The sequence below is a fragment of the Pygocentrus nattereri genome, chromosome 20 (assembly GCF_015220715.1).
Source record: "Pygocentrus nattereri isolate fPygNat1 chromosome 20, fPygNat1.pri, whole genome shotgun sequence".
NCBI classification, from domain to species: domain Eukaryota; kingdom Metazoa; phylum Chordata; class Actinopteri; order Characiformes; family Serrasalmidae; genus Pygocentrus; species Pygocentrus nattereri.
This window is the reverse complement of record NC_051230.1, coordinates 23,114,138-23,132,806: the sequence shown is the minus strand read 5'-3', so window position 1 is coordinate 23,132,806 and position 18,669 is coordinate 23,114,138. Positions and strand designations below refer to the sequence as shown.

Genomic DNA, 18,669 nt, shown 5'->3' with positions numbered 1-18,669 from the left:
AAATAACTGTTCAAAGGTTGATTTTTGAAAAGGTCACTGACACCAAACATTTAGGCAAAATAGGAAACACACTCCAAGGACAGTATCTTCTAATATTCTGTAGCTACTTTATGGAATTGCTTCCCATGCATTCGCTACTGCTGTCCACAAACTATTCATAGTGTTTGAATTTTTCTTCTTTACATATTTCCCAACTTAGCCCCAGAAAATCTTGATATTTTTTTTTTTTTTTTAAACATCATGTCTGAATTTCACATGATGACCTGTTTGGCATCTTGCATTGTCTTGTTGGAATGTCATTTGTCGTGGAGTGCGTTCAAGTAAATCAAAACTGTTGCTAAACCTCAATGTTATAACACACGTGCATGTGAGCAACTTTTTAAATGCCAGTGTAGCCAGATTCATTTAAGGCCAAATTTGAATATTTAATTAATGTTTGTTTGAATTAATGTTTAATTTAATACAAATCTTTTAAATTGATCAAATGTAGTAATGCATCTTTGAACAGGGTGAAGTCATTGTTCACAGCACTTTCTAATACATCAGAAATGTTTGGATAGGTCTCTGCAAATGGATTCTCTGCTCTTGTCTTGTCATGTTGTTGAGAAGGGGTCCATCCCAAAAACAGTATCTCTTGTAAGAGAGGATGCCAGTTGCTCTCTGTACAGGTCAGCTGCTTGTATTGCATATTGGCGATGTTTTCTTACGGTGGCCAGCTGATGATGACTCTGCTCCAGCTGCTCTTCTGCTTCAAGAACGGTTCTCTGTGGCGAAGTGAAGAACATAATAAAAGTGAGTTTACCTCAAAACAGTGATGATTTGCTTCATTCTCCTGAAGCCAATTCTCAGCTGCCTGGTCAGCCCCCTCCTCCACACACAGCTTCACACACACACACACAAAAACAGATACATTAGAGATTTGTAATTGTATACATTCATTATATTGTGGATTTTGAAAGTAAAGATTTGATTGAAAAAAAAATTCACTCCAAAGTGGATTTTTATTACCACACTACAGAACAAAAGTATGGAAACAAGCAGTGATTTTGTCATTTTTACTGAATTTTGACAGTGTACTGATGGTATACACTTACTGCAACACACCGGTTCTCAATCCTGGTTCCTCTTTCCTCCATATTGCATTGTTTTCTAGTTATGTTACCATTAATATTATGCTTGTGATTAGTCTGCAATAAAATACCAGCTGGAACCTTTTCTCAAAGACATTTTGTTCATAACACACAGAAATGGCATCTTTATGTTACTAATTATTTGTACTGTTTTAAAAACAAATGACGTTTTCAAATAATCTACCTCACATAAACATATTGCAGGAAATAGTTACAAATACGTTGCCTGGTGTCTGAGACATTGTGTTTTGATGTACACATATAAGACTTTGGCCCAAAACCAATGTTCAAAAAACATTCAAGGCACAGAGCTACATACAGAGCACTGTAATAAAACTGTAATAAAATTCCCCCCTTTAATCATCATGTTACTGTTATCTCTTGAAAATCAATCTTTCATGTTTTGTTTTTTTTTCTCCCAGAATTAGTGTAGTTTCTAAAAGTTTATCAGTTAGACATGTTATATATAGTTTATTATGACTCCTCAAAATAGAGTCCACTGTGTTAAATACTCTTTGGATTCTGTACCTGTTTGTCCAGCCGATCCTTCACATCCTTCAGAGCAGTGATCTCACACTCCTGAAAGCAGAATCAATGTGTGACCATTACAGTAAAGAACAGCTGGACACTCAATAAATGTTACTTGGGCTCTTCTAGCTACTGCTGATAGAAATGCTGCTGCACACAGCTTGTTCTTGGCCGATTTGATTGAACAGAACTGAACCTACTAGTTGGGTGATCTGTAGAAGTACATGTCCATGATGGAGGCCTGATCTGCAGAGGGCAGATCATCAAACCAGCGTCCCATAGAGAACATCTTCAACAGCAGCTGAGCACAAACACAACAGACAGTACATTCAGAAAGGCTTTAGGTAATAGACTAAATAAACTAAATAATAATAAATAATCCCACCTTTTGCTCAATTCATGTTCCAAAACATTCAGACAGACTGGGAGAAACTAAGACTTGGCACCCAGTTTTAGCGTTTTCAGCTCACACCTGATCAAAATAATGAGCTCTTTAAAAAGCCCTTCCTAAATTGAAGTGGGTTTGTCAGAGCAGGAAAGCGGTAAAATTTGCAGCACTGGGAACCTGTGATCTAGATCATGCTCTCGTCAGTGTTGAATATGGAGGTAGGGTTTTTTCTTGCGTTTAATCAGAGAGAAAGAAACGAGCGTTTGATAATAGAGTTTAGCGATACTTGAGCTAATGCGGCTTCAAACCACTGGAAGAAGTGGCGTTACTGCTGCTATCAAATCACTACTTACATTAAGCAGCGGTTCAGACTGTTGGAGTTGCTGCTTCTGCACCTGCAGCCAGACGAAGAGACCTAAAGAGAAGAAGCTGAACAGAAACACAGCAGAGCCGACAAACACTGATACAACACAAGTAAGACTAAACTAAGCTAGGCCAAGCTAGAGCTAGCTAGCGTTAACGTTAGCACAGAGCTAAACGAGCTAGTTAAACGAAGTTCGCCGTCTAGTCTATAATTATACAAACTATATGAGTAAAGTTAGAAATATTTAAATGAATAACTCTTTAGGAGAGTGACTGTAGTTGTGAGAGCAGGCGGTCAGTGTTTCTCAGAGGGAGCAGTTTAGAGAAGCGCTTTCTGTCCAGTTTAAAGCTTTTGCATCCGAACGTTCTGTTGTAACGCGGTAACTCATACATTACAGTACAGCCAGCACAGCCTGTTTCTGTTAGTGTGTTTTAGCAATATTTGTTATTGGGCAGAGTGACTTTGTACGCTACAGATTTTAGCATTACTTACACATTTAAAAAAGGTACTGAATACATTTACATTTATGGCATTTGGCTGACGCTCTTAACCAGAGCGACTTACAATTTGATTATTTTACATAGGTAGGCCAAGGCGGTGTTAGGAGTCTTGCCCAAGGACTCTTATTGGTATAGTGTAGGGTGTTTGCCCAGTCTACAGCGTAGAAGGCAGAGGTGTTAACCACTACACTATCCCAACTAATGGGTATGAATTTATCTGATTCAATTGTGAAGTGGTGGTTTCTTGTTGAGACATAGAATTTAGCCATTTCCTGCATTTAGATGATGAAGCACTTCCTCGAGTCCCTTAATTTGTACACATTCCCCAACTTCTCTCAGACTTGGCTTCCAATATTTGATAATGTACGCTAATTGTTGTACCAACTCTTTTTCTGCACTTTATTTTTAAAAAACACAAAAACAAATTTTGCTCTGTTGGCATGACAGAAGAATTATGACAGAAACCATGCTGAGTATTTCTCCTGTATCTGCAATTTTTAAAATATATATACTCATTTCTCATTTAATCTCTTGAGCACATTTTTTGTGTAGGGCTTATGTAATAAAATAAATAATAATTATGTAATAAAAAAAAAACATCCATCATAATGCTGTCTATTTGCAGGAGAAGGTACCTCTTTTAAGAATGGAGGTGCAAGCTGCATTAGCAGGTGGACAAACCCATGTGCAAAAACTCTTTCAACTGCTTTCCATTCTCTTTCCTGGAAGCTGTGGTAGAGAGTTGGAGTCTTAGAGGTTGTCTAAGATTCCAAAAATCTGTAAGGCAATCCTGGATTACTCCATTTCCATTTGAAGAGTAGAAGAGTTGGGGGAAAAAACTGTAACAGACCCCAAACAGACCCCAGCTTACTAGTTTACCTGAACACATACAGCTGCTTAAACTCATATCTCTTGCTTGGCACATGGTATTTTAAAAGTTCTTACATTCATCAAAGTCTTCAAAATAGGAATACAGTACTGCTGTATCAGATGTGCAATGCTGGAAGACAACTTATGTTGTAGCGAGATCATGTGAAAAATAAGTTGTGATCTCACGAAAACAACCTTTGTTATCTTGATATCACAATATTATTAAGTTATGATTTCAAGATAACAGTCCAGAAAATGATAGCCACCTCATGGCCTCTCTGGAATTCCATACCGTTCTCTCCAAAGGACCACATTTTTTACAGCAATGGCGGATCATGGAGCCTCTCAATAGTTCCTGGAAGTCAGCAGTAAAAACTAGCAGTGCAGCAGAATCGACAATTTGTGATCCACTTTTAAAACGTAAGACATTTAAAGGATTAGATTGTATGCTAACATATGAATCAAATTAACATGTGCATTAAAGCATGGTAGTGGATTATCCTCCACTAAATTAGTAGATTTAGGGAACGTTAACAGATAAGATCAGGATACTGAATAAAGTTAGTAACACATGAATATTAACCATGAATAGCCTATTAATTGTAAATTCCTTTCTCTTAATACCATTTTATCCAAAATTGTGGAATTAATGATAAGGGCTTCCAAGCATGATCTTTTATGGGGTAGGGTGGGAGTTAAATATTACTTGATTATAACATTGGGGTGTTGATTGTGGAGTGGTTGGTGGTGGTGGAGGAGGAGGATATCCATTTTGGAGTAAGAGTTAACATTTCGCGGTAATAATTAAGAGAGCTATTTTTTTGATGTATTGCTATTGATATGGCTTTAGAGTGCATATTTTAGACTTCAAAAACAGTAAACAATATAACGTATGCATTGTTTGTAGGCTTAGCTCTGCTGTCTATATTATGTTGCACCTCAGCTGATATCGGACTGAAGGAAAAGGGAAGGGAAATGAGATTGAAAACACAAGGTAAGTTTAAAATAGACCAGCATTTTGAACAATGAACAGTATTGGGCTAAATGGGGAATCATACTAAGTTCTGAAAATACTATACTACTGTACAAGTAATCATACTAAATATGTATTATATTACTGTATTATGTTTATATTATATTTAAAAGTAATATATAGTGTATAGTACACTTCTGTAAGAGCAATAGGTGCGGTGTGGTGGAGGAGCAGTGATGCCACAGGTCAGGAGCGCTGAGTGGACTATGGTAAGATGGAAAATACAAGGAACATAAGGAATCATCTTAAGTGTTTATTATACTATCATATTATATAAGGAATCATACTTAACATGTAAAATATATAAGTAATGCTGCAGCGTGAAGAGTAATGCTGTTACAGGTTAGCAGTTCTGCATATTGATGACCACTGATGCTATAGGTCAGGAGTGGTAAGGACCAAAGACGTTATAGGTCAGGAGTGGTGAGGCCCACCGATATTACATGTGGAGGAGCAGTGCCATTGGTCGGGTGGAGGAGCTAGTGTACTTGTAGGAGCAATGGTTAGTCCAAATATTTCCATTGCAATGACTAAAGGGTTTGACAACACCTTTGTTTTGGTTGTTTGGGGGTTGCTAGATGTTGAAGCTTGGCTACTGTTGTTCCTTTTCACCTTTTTGAATCAACACTTGCTTCCAATGGCCATCTTTTAAATGTTGTTTTTAATTTAAATTTGTATCATTGCTGACACATTTCTCAACATTTCCTGATCCTAAATAGTTCCTCAGTTTGGTGAATTAAGTCATATGCTTCTTGGGAGAAATGACAGAGTACCTGCCTTGAACTCTTTTAAGTGCACTGAGATGCCATTTCCTCCAGCAGGACTGTCTTTGTTCTGCTATTGCAATTTTGCATTTTTCACAGATGCTGGAAAATCTGATGACTTTATGGACGATGTAGCCTGCAATATGAAGAGAATTCACTTCTATGTTTTAGTGAGGTCAGGTGCAGATCTGTTCACTGTGGTCAGCTGTTCCACACTGACAGATGGAGCGATATTTTCAAGGCAGTCTTGTGTGAACCTTGACGTTACACAAACTTGTGTCCTCATGTCAGCATCACCTCCTGTATGGCCAAAATTGATGTTGTTGCCATTATCGCCCCTGTCTGAACAGGCTTCCAATGATGGTGGGAATAACATCTGCTCTCTTGAGCAGACTTGAGATCATACTTGTGATCAACTTCCTTCAGGAGCAAGGGCGGTTGTCTTTCTGCGCCACGTATTTCAGCCCAGCACTTGGTGCCTTACTTAATAGATTTAGAGCAGGACCAACCTTCATCTCGTCAAAGTGACTTACCCGAGAGCATGTCGTCCTATGGATGCTGCCCTCTGCATTATTCAGTAATTATTGGCCTGAACTGTGTTCCATTGGTAATATTGCCGTTGTAATGATATGCCACTACCTGCTTTCACCATGTTGTGCATCCAGAAGAATTTGCAACTCTACACTTGGTGTGATTGCCATTTCATTCACAGTCAACACACACTATCTTTCAAGCTCTGTCAATCTTTGTTTTAGGAAATCAAAGATCTGTGTCAACACACCAGGCTCAAATTTAATACATTGCATCCTTCTTTGCAGGGTTCTTATTCCAGGCAGGAGAATCTGCAGTTCCTTCAGGGTCTTGTATCCTGTTGGACCGGCAGCAAAGCAAATTTTTAACGCCTTCTTAATTTTCTCATTGCTCAATTTAATCCCTTTTGTGGTTAGTCTACCTAAATCCTTAATTTGGTCTTCTAGAAAAGTTTTCTTTAAATTTTTGTCCCCAAGTTTCTTTTCCTTCTTATGAGCAGCATTTCTCTTCCTTGTTTTTCTCTGAGCTGCCTTTCCTTTTTGATGACATTTTCTCATCTCTGACTTTTTCAGTAAATCCAGTCGATTGGCTGCTGGCTGACAGGGTAGTATAAGCTCTCCATCTCTCCTCACTAGCCATGTCCTCTCTTTCTTCACTCTCACTTTCCCTTCTCAGTCTCCTCATCCCTTCTTTCCTTAATCGATGAAACTGAAGAAGACATTGCACTGTTGATTTTTAAATATTCAAAGTATTATGTCAATTAGAAATAAGAAATACTATAATTATTGAGTTCATACTTACATACTGTCACCACTAACATAATAACTGTGATCAGCAGGTATGGGCTCTATATTTACACATCCAGTGGTACATCATGGTGCAGGGGCCTCCTATTTTTGACCATGGGGTGATGCACAAAGATGGTGGAAATCATCTGCTCTCAGTCTAGTTTTGTCCTTTTTGGTCTTGACAAACTGGTCTGCCTCAAAATGTGCCAAAATGACATAATTTTACTTACCACACACAACAACTCAACCAAGAACATGAGACCACTTTATATGAATTCATATCACAACAGTAACCGATGCCACCAGCTGCATTTGCAGCAAAACCTGTGATCCTGTAATGATCACAGCTGATGAAGTTCTATAAGTTGGGGAACAAAGACAACACCTCATTTCCCAAGGCAATGTCTTGTCTAAGACTATATAGGTGTGTCTAAACCTGTCTTTTTCTTGTTCTCTCACTCTCTCTTTCAGCACAAGAACCATGTGGAGCTCAAAGGAAGCTGAACACTGCCTGCAGTGAGACAGCAACCTCACCCTGCACCTTGAGTCTCAACTTTCTGGGTTTTGCAAGTCTTTCCATGTTCATTCATTTTAATAAACCAAACATTATGCTTCCCAGTGGTGGGGTCTCTTTGAGGAGTGCAAATACAGTGTTTGATTACCTAAGATATTTTCTGTTGTCGTAATCTTCAGTAATGGTAGGGTAACTTGAGCCAACCATTTTTTTTCTCCTCTCCATGTCAGTTGGGAAACTGTACATTCTTACCCTTTTCTCCGAGGGGCATTCCTGTGCAGCACAGTAAACCTTGGTCGAAACTACATGCAACACAAACCCAATGCTTGACATGCTATTCATGTTTAGGTTTATTACATATGTATTTAATGAATTAAATATGTTTATGTATATAATATATACAATCACCAATCACTGTATTAGGAACACCTCCTTGTTTCTACACTGACTGTCAATGTTTTCACCTCCACTTACCATATCAGTGCACTTTGTAGTTCTAGAATTAGACTGTAGTTCATCTGTTTCTCTGCATACTTTGTTAACCTCCTTTTACCCTGTTCTTTAATGATTAGAGAATGATCCACCACCTAAATAATGCCTGCTATGTGGTGGTTGTTTGGGGGTCTTGACCATTGAAGAACAGAGTAAAAGTGGCCGGTGCTGTTGAAGTGCCTTTTCCTCATAGAAATGTTAAATAAAATAATTAAATTACTTGATCTGTATGCAGATATTATTTCCGTAGCTCACACAAACACATTTAAACATGTTTTATCAATATTAATATTTATTAAATGCATATATAGTAAGATTACCATGATGCCATGGAATCAGAAAGGCAGATTAATGTCAACAATACTGCAATATGGTTTCTAACAGACAATTTAAAAGCTTGCTTACCTTAATAGTCAGTGCTGGATAGATGACGGGCCATTCCAAATTCAACCTACTACAACACTGTACAGTCAGTGATGTTGAGTGAATGTCTTTTCTGCATTAGGCTCCAACACATTTCCATAATATCAACAATTAACTGGGAATGTTAACTGCTGATGTTGCTGGTGCAGATAGGCACAGTAACAGCCCAATATGAACAGGAGAAACTAAAATCTATGTTAATAAAAGCTTTGATAACTGGATGCGGAGAGAAGGTCTGTTGAGATTTCTCTCAGTCTGGTCACTAACGTTATCTCGCTATCTTAATTAGCATTAGTTTGCTCAATGGCCGTCGCTAGGGTCGTTTTAATGTAATTTAGGCCCCCTTAAATTACTAGTCTAGATCATAGTTATTCTCGTACACAATATACTGTAATAGCAGGGTGAGACCTGGAGGGGGCGCTGGCCCTGCTGTAATGCAGCACTGCCTCTGCTGTAACCTACTAGGCAACTTGTACATGGGTGCTTATTCATGATCCTGGAGAGTTAAGAGCCAACACACCTGGCTGTAACATTCAGGTGCCTATAGAGTACTTCATGACCTGCAACAGGTGTGCTACATTCGAGCAGGAGCTAAACTCTACAGCGTGGTAGATCTCCAGGATTGAGAAATACGACAGCCGGTTTTTCCTATTGAGTGCTGATTTTTGGCAACTCATTGGCTGTTCACGCTCACTGACATGGATGAGGCGCCATTTGAAACTCCTATAACCCGAGTTCAACATCTCTAAAAGATATAACAGCGGCGTTACAATGTTTTATGCTATTCACTGTTCAAGACATTCATGTATTCTTTTACATTTAAATGTTTTCGCATTTATAAAGTATGATTTTGTTCAAATGCTGCATCTTAACCCCTTCATCTTGGGCTCAGGAGCACACTTTAGTGTTTGAGAAACCAAGAAGACATTACAGACGAGTTCTCTGGAAATACCACAGAACTTGTAGGCTGTGTCTCAATTCAGGGACTGCTTCCTTTGGAGGCTGCATTTGAAGGACGTTTGCTACACAGCGTCGTTACAAGGCAGTCCTATATTGAAGTCTCCTTCACATGCAGGGGAGAAACGTGTCCTTCTTTTCCAACGAAGGATCCAACAGATCGCCGGCTGACATTTCCCCAGGTTTACTGCGTGCCGGTCAGAATTCAAAAACAAGGCAGCGTCAGCAGAGGATCTGAGGCCAGCTGTGGAGTACACTTTTAAATGTAAGTACTGGACACAGTCTACGAAGCCGTGGACTTTGAAGGATGCAGCCCCTGAATTGGGAAAGAGGGGAGAATTACCACTCTGTAATGTCTCCCGGGTTTTTCAAACACTAGAGGGCGCTCCCGTTTCCTGAACGCTGAAAGGCATAAAACATTGTGACACTGCTGTTATATATATATATATATATATATATATAAAAAATCATTGCTGTCGGAAGAAAAGAAAACCTTGTATCTCCATTTTTGACATTTTTCAGTTTTTGACATAATTTGAAAGTATCTGTTACTCTTTACATTGTTTGTAAATGTTATAGTGAGTGGCCTTAAAGAAATTACCCAGAATGACATGGGAAAAATTCTGGTTCCATTGACTTACATTGAAAGTGAAGCATGTTTGTTCCTTCTCCTGTAAAGTTACTATTTTGTAGATATAAGGTTTTCTTCCGACAGGGAGTGCTCCCAATCAGCACTCCCTAGCAGTAATCAGTAATGTCTGTCATATCAGTGTGAACAAGCCAGAGAGACAGAAATAATCTTATTAAAGCTCTTTATATTCTTTGTTTTTAGATTTATCTTCTTTATTTGGAAACAGTGACAGCACTACTGCAGTATTTCCTGTCTATTTTTTACAATAAGTTAATGTCAGTGAAAAGGATGAGGCCGAATTTGTTTCTTATTCGGCAGATTCTTGTTTGAAATTTCCTGTTCTAAGTTGCCAGAATGTAACTGCTGCACTGTTTAAAGTGGAAAAGGAAATTCAAACAAGAAGCGACTTCAGCTTTGTGTGAATAGGTCAATAAAATTGAATTAAAAAAAAGTTGAATAAAATGTATATATTGCTTAACACAGACAGAGAGAAGAGAGAAAGAAGCGAATATGTAAACAAACAAACAAAACAGAATTTAAAGTACAGTTGAATTGTGTCGTGTTTGCCTGTCCTGTCTGGCTGTGCATGCAGTAACGCCACTTTAAAATCTGTAAAAGGCATCCTGGGTATCTTTGCATGTTTCCCCTGATGCAAAATGCTTCGGCAGGTGTTTTGAGCGGCTTCTCACATCTTCTCTGGTATTCAGGCATCCAGTAAGAGGGCATCAAGAAGTTGCACTAACCTATAGGGTGTCTGGATACAACACATGTGGCAGAAAAGTAGATGCTGTCCATTTGGGATTGGGGTAGAGCAACTGCTACTCACAGACCAGACTTATAATAATACAGTATGCTGAGGTCTTGACTTCAGCACAGGAAATTTTGATGTATTTTATGCACGTACTTTAGACACAGAGTAAAACGACAAAATGTGGTGTTCCCCCTCTAAAAGCAGTCTCCTCCAGACTCCTGACATGGTGTTATGTTTACACTCACTGCTGCCCATTTCCTCCACTGTTCATAGTGCACTTGTGTGACTTCACAGTATTTGAATGCCTGAAGCTTTTCCCACACTCTGAGCAGTGATACGGCTTCTCTCCTGTGTGAATGCGCTGGTGTTTTAGGAGAGTGCTCTGTACGGTAAAGCTCTTCCCACACTCTGAGCAGTGAAACGGCTTCACTCCTGTGTGAATGCGCTGGTGTTGTAGGAGATGGCTCTGTACAGTAAAACTCTTCCCACATTCTGTGCAGTAATATGGTTTCTCTCCTGTATGGATGCGCTGGTGCTGCTGGACAGAACTCTGCTGAGTAAAGCTCTTCCCACACTCTGAGCAGTGATATGGTTTCTCTCCTGTGTGAATGCGCTGGTGTCGTTGGAGATGAATCTGTTGATTAAAGCTCTTGCCACACTCTGAGCAGTAATATGGCTTCTCTCCTGTGTGAATGCGCTGATGTCGTTGAAGATGAATCTGTTGATTAAAACTCTTCCCACACCCTGAGCAGTGAAACGGCTTCTCTCCTGTGTGAATGCGTTGATGTTGTTTGAGAGAACTTTGTACAGTAAAACTCTTCCCACACTCTGAGCAGTAATATGGTTTAACTCCTGCATGAATGCGCTGGTGTATTTTGAGATTACTTTGTCGATCAAAACCCCTTCCACACTCTGAGCAGTTGTGAGTTCTCTTCTTGCTTCGTTTCTTTGTCCGTCTGTAAGATGAGTTTGTGTGGAGGGTACCAGCGATGATTCTTCTGGAGGCCATATGGAACGTCCTGATGTGTTTACAGAAGTATGTTCAAGCAGCATAGGAAAGTGGGTCCTAGGATCAGGAGAATTGAAACTGGACGTCATTCATTTCAAAGATAAAAAACAATATAAACTTAATATGCAATGCAGCACAATAGTCTGATGTAAATCATCAATGCCGTTCTTACTGCAAAAGTCTAAAGTCTTTTCCTCAAAATCATCTACCTGTATTTTAGATACGATTCCTACAGGTTTACTCAAGGAAATTTTACCAGAAATAACCAGGGCTATTCTGTCAATAATAAACTCCTCTCTTAGCCTTGAATATATCCCAAAAACTTTTAAACTTGCAGTAATTAGACCGTTGATTAAGAAAGCTAACCTCGATCCCTGCAATTTATCAAATTATAGATCTCAAATCTTCCCTTTATATCTAAGATCTTGGAAAAAGTGATGGCAAAACTCTTTTATAGCTCTTATTTGCATAGTAATCATCTAGTTGAACAATTTCAGTCTGGTTTTAGGCCACATCACAGTACAGAAACAGCACTAGTAAAAATTGTAAATGATCTATTATTCTCTGACAAAGGAAATGTGTCTCTGCTAGTCCTCCTTGATCTAAGTGCAGCATTTGACAAAATAGACCACACTATCTTACTAGATAGACTGGAAAACCTTGCAGGGATAAGAGGAATAGCTCTTTCCTGGTTCAGGTCCTACCTCACTGATCACTATCAGTTTGTTAATGTAAAGGGTGAATCATCTGTTCTTGCAAAAGTATGGTGTTCCACGAGGCTCTATTTAAGGGCCTATATTATTCACAATTTATATGTTAGCATTGGGCACCATTATCAGTAAACACAATATAAATTTCCACTGCTATGCCGATGACACTCAGTTACACATATCAAGTGAACCGGATAATAAAATCAAACTTGGCAAGATTGAGGACTGTGTAAAAGACATAAAAGACTGGATGTTGAGTAACCTTTTCTTACCTAATTCGGATAAAACAGAGGTCCTGCTTCTTGGTCCAAAAGGAGCTAGGAATAAACTGTCTAACTTACCTCTTAAACTTAACAATTTCTCAGTTGCATCAAGCTCATCTGTAAAAAATCTTGGTGTCGTGATAGACCCTGATCTGTCCCCCGATGCACATATAACTAATATCACTAGAACAGCCTTCCTGCATCTCTGCAATATTGCTAAATTAAGAAATGCATTATCTCTACATGATGCAGAAAAACTAGTTCATGCTTTTATTACTTCAAGCCTAGATTACTGTAATGCCCTGCTGTCTTGCTGTCCCAGCAAAAGCCTCAAGCTTCAGCTAGTCCAGAATGCTGCAGCCAGAGTCCTCACAAGAACCAGAAAATTTGACCATATTAGACCAGTTTTATCAGCCCTGCACTGGTTACCAGTTAAATTTCGCATTTATTATAAAATTCTATTATTGACCTATAAAGCTCTAAACGGACTCGCCCCTCAGTACCTGAGTGAGCTTCTCTCCTACTATCAACCATCATGCCTGCTTAGATCACAAGGTGCTGGCTCACTACTGGTACCTAGAATTAAATAAAGTTACATCAGGGGGGAGAGCCTGATGGGGGAGGCTAAAAACTTACTTGTATAGTCAAGCCTTTGGCAATTAGTCTTCCCTGTCAGATCTAGACCTGCCGGAGTCTCTGCTGTTCTGTTATACTGTAATCTGTGGTCAGCCACTCTTTACAGAACTGACTCTTTTCTTTGCCGAGTTGAACAGCTGCCCATCCTGTGCGTCTGATGCTGTTGGCCCTTCTGCCCTTATCGGGTGCCACTGCTCACCAGCTATCAGCTTGACCTCCACTGTTGCTGCTGCTGCATAATCATAAACTAATCAAATTAGCCGCTGCTTTCTTTTTTTCCCCCACTTTGTTCTATAACCCTTCTTAGTAACAGTCTTTGCTATCCGGTGTCGACCAGAGGAGCATGGGTTCCCCTTCTGAGTCTTGGTTCCTCTCAAGGTTTCTTCCTCTTTCAGGGAGTTTTTCCTTGCCACTGTTGCCACTGGCAACGCTCATGGGGGCATCGACCCGGATTTTTCTTTTCTTTCTTTCTGTAATACTGATTGTTCTGTAAAGCTGCTTTGTGACAACACCTGTTGTAAAAAGTGCTATATAAATAAACTTTGCTTGCTTGCCTGCCAAAGCATATACTTTTATTTGATGCAGAGAAGCCTGTCACCTAATCACCCAAACTCTTCAAACAGATACACAAACCAAGTCATATCAGCATTCTGTAAATAATGAAAACAACTGACTGACATCAGCTGTAAGAGAAACTGCATGTAGATCAGCTATGCAAAGCAATACCCCAGCCTTATAAATATTTTGAGCATGTGAAATTTGGAAATTTTACATCCTGCATTTTTATATAACCATTTGTGTGCATGCACTGCATTAGAAACCTTTATGCTACTGTATTAAATATAGCCACATGGGCTCAGAAGGACTTCGGAAAACCATTGTCACTTAACACAGTCCGCCGCTGCATCAAGAACTGCAACTCTACTATGTAAGGAGCCACACATCAATTCAATATAAAAACTCCACCAAGTTCTCCGAGCCCGAACTCATCTCAGATGGTCCAAAAGACAGTGGAAATGATTCAGCTTGTTTTGGGGAAAAATTCAAGTTGAGTTCTCCGTGCAGAAGAAAGGAACCATTCAGACCTATCAGCAAAAGGTACAAAAGCCAACATCTGTCATGGTATGGGGGTGCATCTGTGCCCACAGCATGGGTGACTTGCATGTGCGAAGGTACCATTGAAAAGGAGGTGTGTTTATACATTATACAGTTTTATGCTTTCTTGTATCTCCACCCACCATACCTGCTCTTAATCTACCAGTCATTGACCAGTAACCACCACCCAGACATTAACATATCTCATAAAGTACTTCATATTGTTCTAGAACAAACTGTGATTTTCTCACATTTCTCGATTATGCCCACTTTCAATAATATCAGCAAATATCAGTCAGTATTTCTACATTAATTACATGTCCAGCATTGTCTACTTTCTTATAACATTGCTACAACGTTGTCAAAGGGTGGTGCTGTTTACGTTGTCTCAACAAGGTTATCACATCTTGCACATATATATAAATATATTATAAATCATAAATAAACCAGAAACATCAGAAAGCTGCTCTTTGTTTGCCAAACCCTACTAGAAATACACTGGCAACCAAATATTCTGGCACATCAGCTCACATCATTCAGCCAAGTTTGAGTGAAGCTGCTGAAGTGTTGGCTATTCTACTGTAAATCCCTCAAATCTTATTTTCTAAACTCTAGTGTGTCTCCAGCTGTTTGTGTGAGAGTGAATGAAGAACAGCGAGTGTTAAAGTGTCGGACAGTTTCCTACCTTCAGCAGCTCAGCTCTTATTTCTGATCCTCCAGCAGCACCACGAGCGGAGGCGGGGACAGCTGACCACAACACAACCTTCTGCTTCTCCGCTTTAGAGCAGTTGGAGAATGTGATGGTTACAGAATGAGCGCCACCACCTGGCCCACAGCGGCTTTACACTGGAACAGCGAGATCACGGAAACAGGCGGAAGGATCGTCATTTTAATCCCACCTGTATTCAGTACAGGCCCGCCTCCCGCGCTCTGACTGGGTAACGGCAAAGTGAAGAATTCAGAGGATTCATGGTTTTACCATGACGTCGTGTATGATCTTTGATTTTGTTCAGATTAGAAGAAAATTCTTTAAATTACATTGTGCAAAAAAAATGACAAGTATGTGTATGTGGTACTGTCTCATCTGGACAGGATGACGTAAAAAGGTCTACCTAAGTACACACTCCTGTTAAACATCGTTAAAAACTTCGTTCAAAAATGATTTATACTAACATTCGAGGATAAATTTTAATTGCAGAAATTTTTTAAAATCTTTTGTTATTTTGTGCCAAAATATTTGAGAGAAGATCCTGATGTTTGAGAGAGGAATGGTCCGGTCTGAGAGGACAGCGGCGCTCTGAGCGCAGCTAACGAACTTCAACGCACTTGTCAGCACGAAGTTCGCAGGTAAACACGTCGAATTTGCTCAACACTCTGGTTTCATTCAAAACTTGAAAATCTGCAGAACAGTAATTTTCCCTTTCAGAACTCGCAGGTGTAAAACACTCCGGTTTTCACCCAAAACTGGAAAACCTGCTCACTGATGCTCTTTACCTTCAAAACTCGCACGTGCGCGCAAATCATGTCTCAGCTCCACAGCGCGCGCCCAACTTTCACATCTGCTCGCTGTGAATGTTTGTGTCAAAACTCCAGCCAATCAGAGCCGCCGAGGGGCGGGTCCTGTCAGCGCACCAATCACGGCATCGTTTCTTAAGCAGCTTTATGCCAATTGGTCAAGGCATGGTTCGTGGCTGTGGTGTTGAGCCGCCTCGTGCGCTTGTAGCCTTGACGTTAGCTAGATGGTTTAGCTTTCTAGTGCCAAATGAATAGAAATGATTTATCAATAATAGTCCTGAATATGCTTCCAAAGCCTCCCGGGTCTGACTCATTAAACATCTCCATTACAGAACATAACAGCAAACACTAACAGGAGTAAGAACATGATGATGGAGCCCATGGACCGGAAAGACTAGAGGCAGGTTGAAAGGATGGCCTGGAGACTCTGAAAGAAGCTTTCAGAAAAGCAGAGAGAGCCAGGGAGTTGTTAGATGGGAGTAAACATAACAGACATCCCCAACTGTTTTTGGCACATTGACTAAAACTGCTCATATTTTTTTTATTTTTATTTCATACTATAGATTTTTGTTGATTAACAGTCTGTAAAGAGTAACTAGACCCTCAAACCTTTCATTAACTTTACCAAACTTTGCCAAAGTACCACGGCACATAGCAGTATGCAGATCAGTCAAACAACATTACGGCCACCTGATGATGCGATACTCTAGCCTAGAGTGAGGAGATACACCGTTCGTGTGTACAGCCTGATGCAGTCTGCAACCTTGATGTCAAACTGAATGCATGAATGAATTAACTTGAACAGTGTTCAAAGAAATCTACTTTATTTATTCGAAATTCAGTGCATTTAAGAAATCAGGACTCGAGGTTATATCGAATATGGACTTGCTGAACAGATCATTAGAAGCGAGCTGTCACGGTTTTAGGGAATGTTCTAGTTTGGGCACCTCTCCCACTCACTGCTAATCATTTTCTGGTGCTATGTTAACTCTTCTGCGGCTTGAACCAGTGGCTCATACTGTTCAGGCTCAATATGCGCTGCCTGATCAGAAACACCTTCCCTCATCAAAGATGTAGATAAGGTGTGGGAATGAGATGATTAAGTCATGGCCATGACTTAGTAAGGTATGGGAATGAAATCACGGCTTACTAAGTCGTGACCATGCATTATTTTTATTTATACAAGGTGTCAACAGTGGGGCTCCGTAGATCCATAAGACTGCTCCATTTGAATAAATGTGTAAGCCAATAACAGCAGTACAGATGCAACACCATAGTTCAGTTCACTGGCTTTAAAACTCATGGAAATGTGATCTTCACATAGGACTCGGTCCATCTTCACAGGTATGAGGATGCCACCTCTATCCTTTTGCTGGTTTGATTGTACAACAATTTGAAATGGAAAAAAAAAACTCAGTGGTTTTAGTTACTTTGGGACTACCCCAGTCAGCTGAGTTAATAATGTGCACTTATCTGTAAGTCTTTCAAATCTTGTCCAAAACAAATACTGGAAAAACTGTCAGTACCATTCCTAGCTCCAAGCATACCACCAGAGAACCTGGGTTTAGGCAACAAGAGTAATGTTAGTTAGTTAATGGCTAAAAGATGTCATCTTCTAGTCAGTCCCTGCTGAGAAAATCATAGATACCATGAAACATTTCTGTTTCTTCCTGGTGGTGTGGAGTAGTCAGTAATGGTATTTTGAGTTTTCTTGAAGGGTTGACATCACAGTGTAAAGGTTTATTTAGCCTAAAATGGTTTAACAGTTTTTCTGAGACTGATTCCAGATGCATTAAACGGTTTCCCTATGGGACTTCAAGGTGTCCTACAGTAATGGTAGACACTAGTGGCCCCTAAATCAATTTTCATTAAAAAGAAAAACCATCATGTTTTAATCCTAAAAGTTATAATGGTCTTTTTTCAGTAGGTGTAGCCATCTAGCTGCTTTAATAATGGCATTAGCAGGCTCATAATTTAGTTAATGAACCTGCTGCTTTCAGGGTGATTGTTAGCCTAGCAGAGGACATATGTCATATATGAACAAAACAGAACAAAATCATCCAGTTAGTCCTACTAGAGTGCCTGACAAGTCATCGGTTAGCACAGCATATATAACAGAGTAAAATATAATGCTATTTCTGAAATTGATGCCTGCAATGAAATGCCTGCCAAAAAAGTAAGCATTTATTAACAAATACCTCATTTCCAAAAAAGTTGGGATGCTGTGCAAAATATAAATGAAAAACAGAATGCAATGATGCACAAATCATTTAAACACTATATATATATATATTGTATTGATATATTGAAAATATTACAGGCAACATATAAAATTTTAAACTGAGAAAATTGATTGTTCTTTGAAAAATATAGAGCCATTTTGAATTTGATGTCAGCAACACATTTAAAAAAGTTAGGGTCGTGTTTACCACTGTGTTTACCACCTCTTCTTGTTTGGGAACCGAGGAGACCAATTTTAGCTGCTCGACAGTTTGGGATCTTATTTGTTGAATTTTTTGTTTTATAATATGGCAAATGTTTTCAATGAGTGACCGGTCTGGACTGCGAGCAGGCTGGTTTAGCAACCTAACTCCTGCTATAGAGCCATGCTGTTGTAATACATGCAGAATGTGGTTTAGCATTGTCTTGCTGAAACAAGCAAGGCCCATATTTTGCCAAAATCTATCTGTAAATATCTTTCAGCATTAATAGTATGTTCACAGATGTGCAAGTCAACCCTGCTATGTACACTAATGCCCCCCATAGCATCACAGATG

At 39.4% G+C, this 18,669-nt stretch overlaps 1 protein-coding gene and 2 long non-coding RNA genes across 5 annotated transcripts; 1 reads left to right on the top strand and 2 right to left on the bottom strand.

The window, feature by feature from the left end:
* Positions 1-578: 578 nt before the first annotated feature.
* LOC108414304 lies at positions 579-2,115 on the bottom strand. Its single transcript, XR_001856850.2, has 4 exons — positions 2,044-2,115; positions 1,859-1,959; positions 1,659-1,709; positions 579-764 (listed from the first exon to the last, which is right to left on the bottom strand). It is a non-coding gene; the product is annotated as an uncharacterized LOC108414304 (long non-coding RNA).
* Positions 2,116-2,192: 77 nt separating this feature from the next.
* LOC108414309 lies at positions 2,193-7,514 on the top strand. 3 transcript variants are annotated; one of them, XR_001856853.2, is made up of 3 exons: positions 2,193-2,264; positions 4,688-4,774; positions 7,368-7,514. It is a non-coding gene; the product is annotated as an uncharacterized LOC108414309 (long non-coding RNA). The 3 variants fall into 3 exon arrangements; XR_001856856.2 differs by having other exon boundaries at positions 2,199-2,520; XR_001856855.2 differs by lacking the exon at positions 4,688-4,774 and having other exon boundaries at positions 2,199-2,520.
* Positions 7,515-10,100: 2,586 nt separating this feature from the next.
* On the bottom strand, positions 10,101-15,147 carry LOC108414213 (gastrula zinc finger protein XlCGF7.1-like). The gene is made up of 2 exons (XM_017687035.2): positions 15,063-15,147; positions 10,101-11,730 (listed from the first exon to the last, which is right to left on the bottom strand). Exon 2 carries the CDS (start codon positions 11,671-11,673, stop codon positions 10,906-10,908), a length of 768 nt encoding a protein of 255 aa, XP_017542524.1. The 5' UTR covers positions 11,674-11,730; positions 15,063-15,147; the 3' UTR covers positions 10,101-10,905.
* Positions 15,148-18,669: the final 3,522 nt, after the last annotated feature.

Bases quoted from the DNA above. Each gene is read 5' to 3' on its own strand.
- LOC108414213 (XM_017687035.2), bottom strand. From the start codon at position 11,673: ATGGCCTCCAGAAGAATCATCGCTGGTACCCTCCACACAAACTCATCT.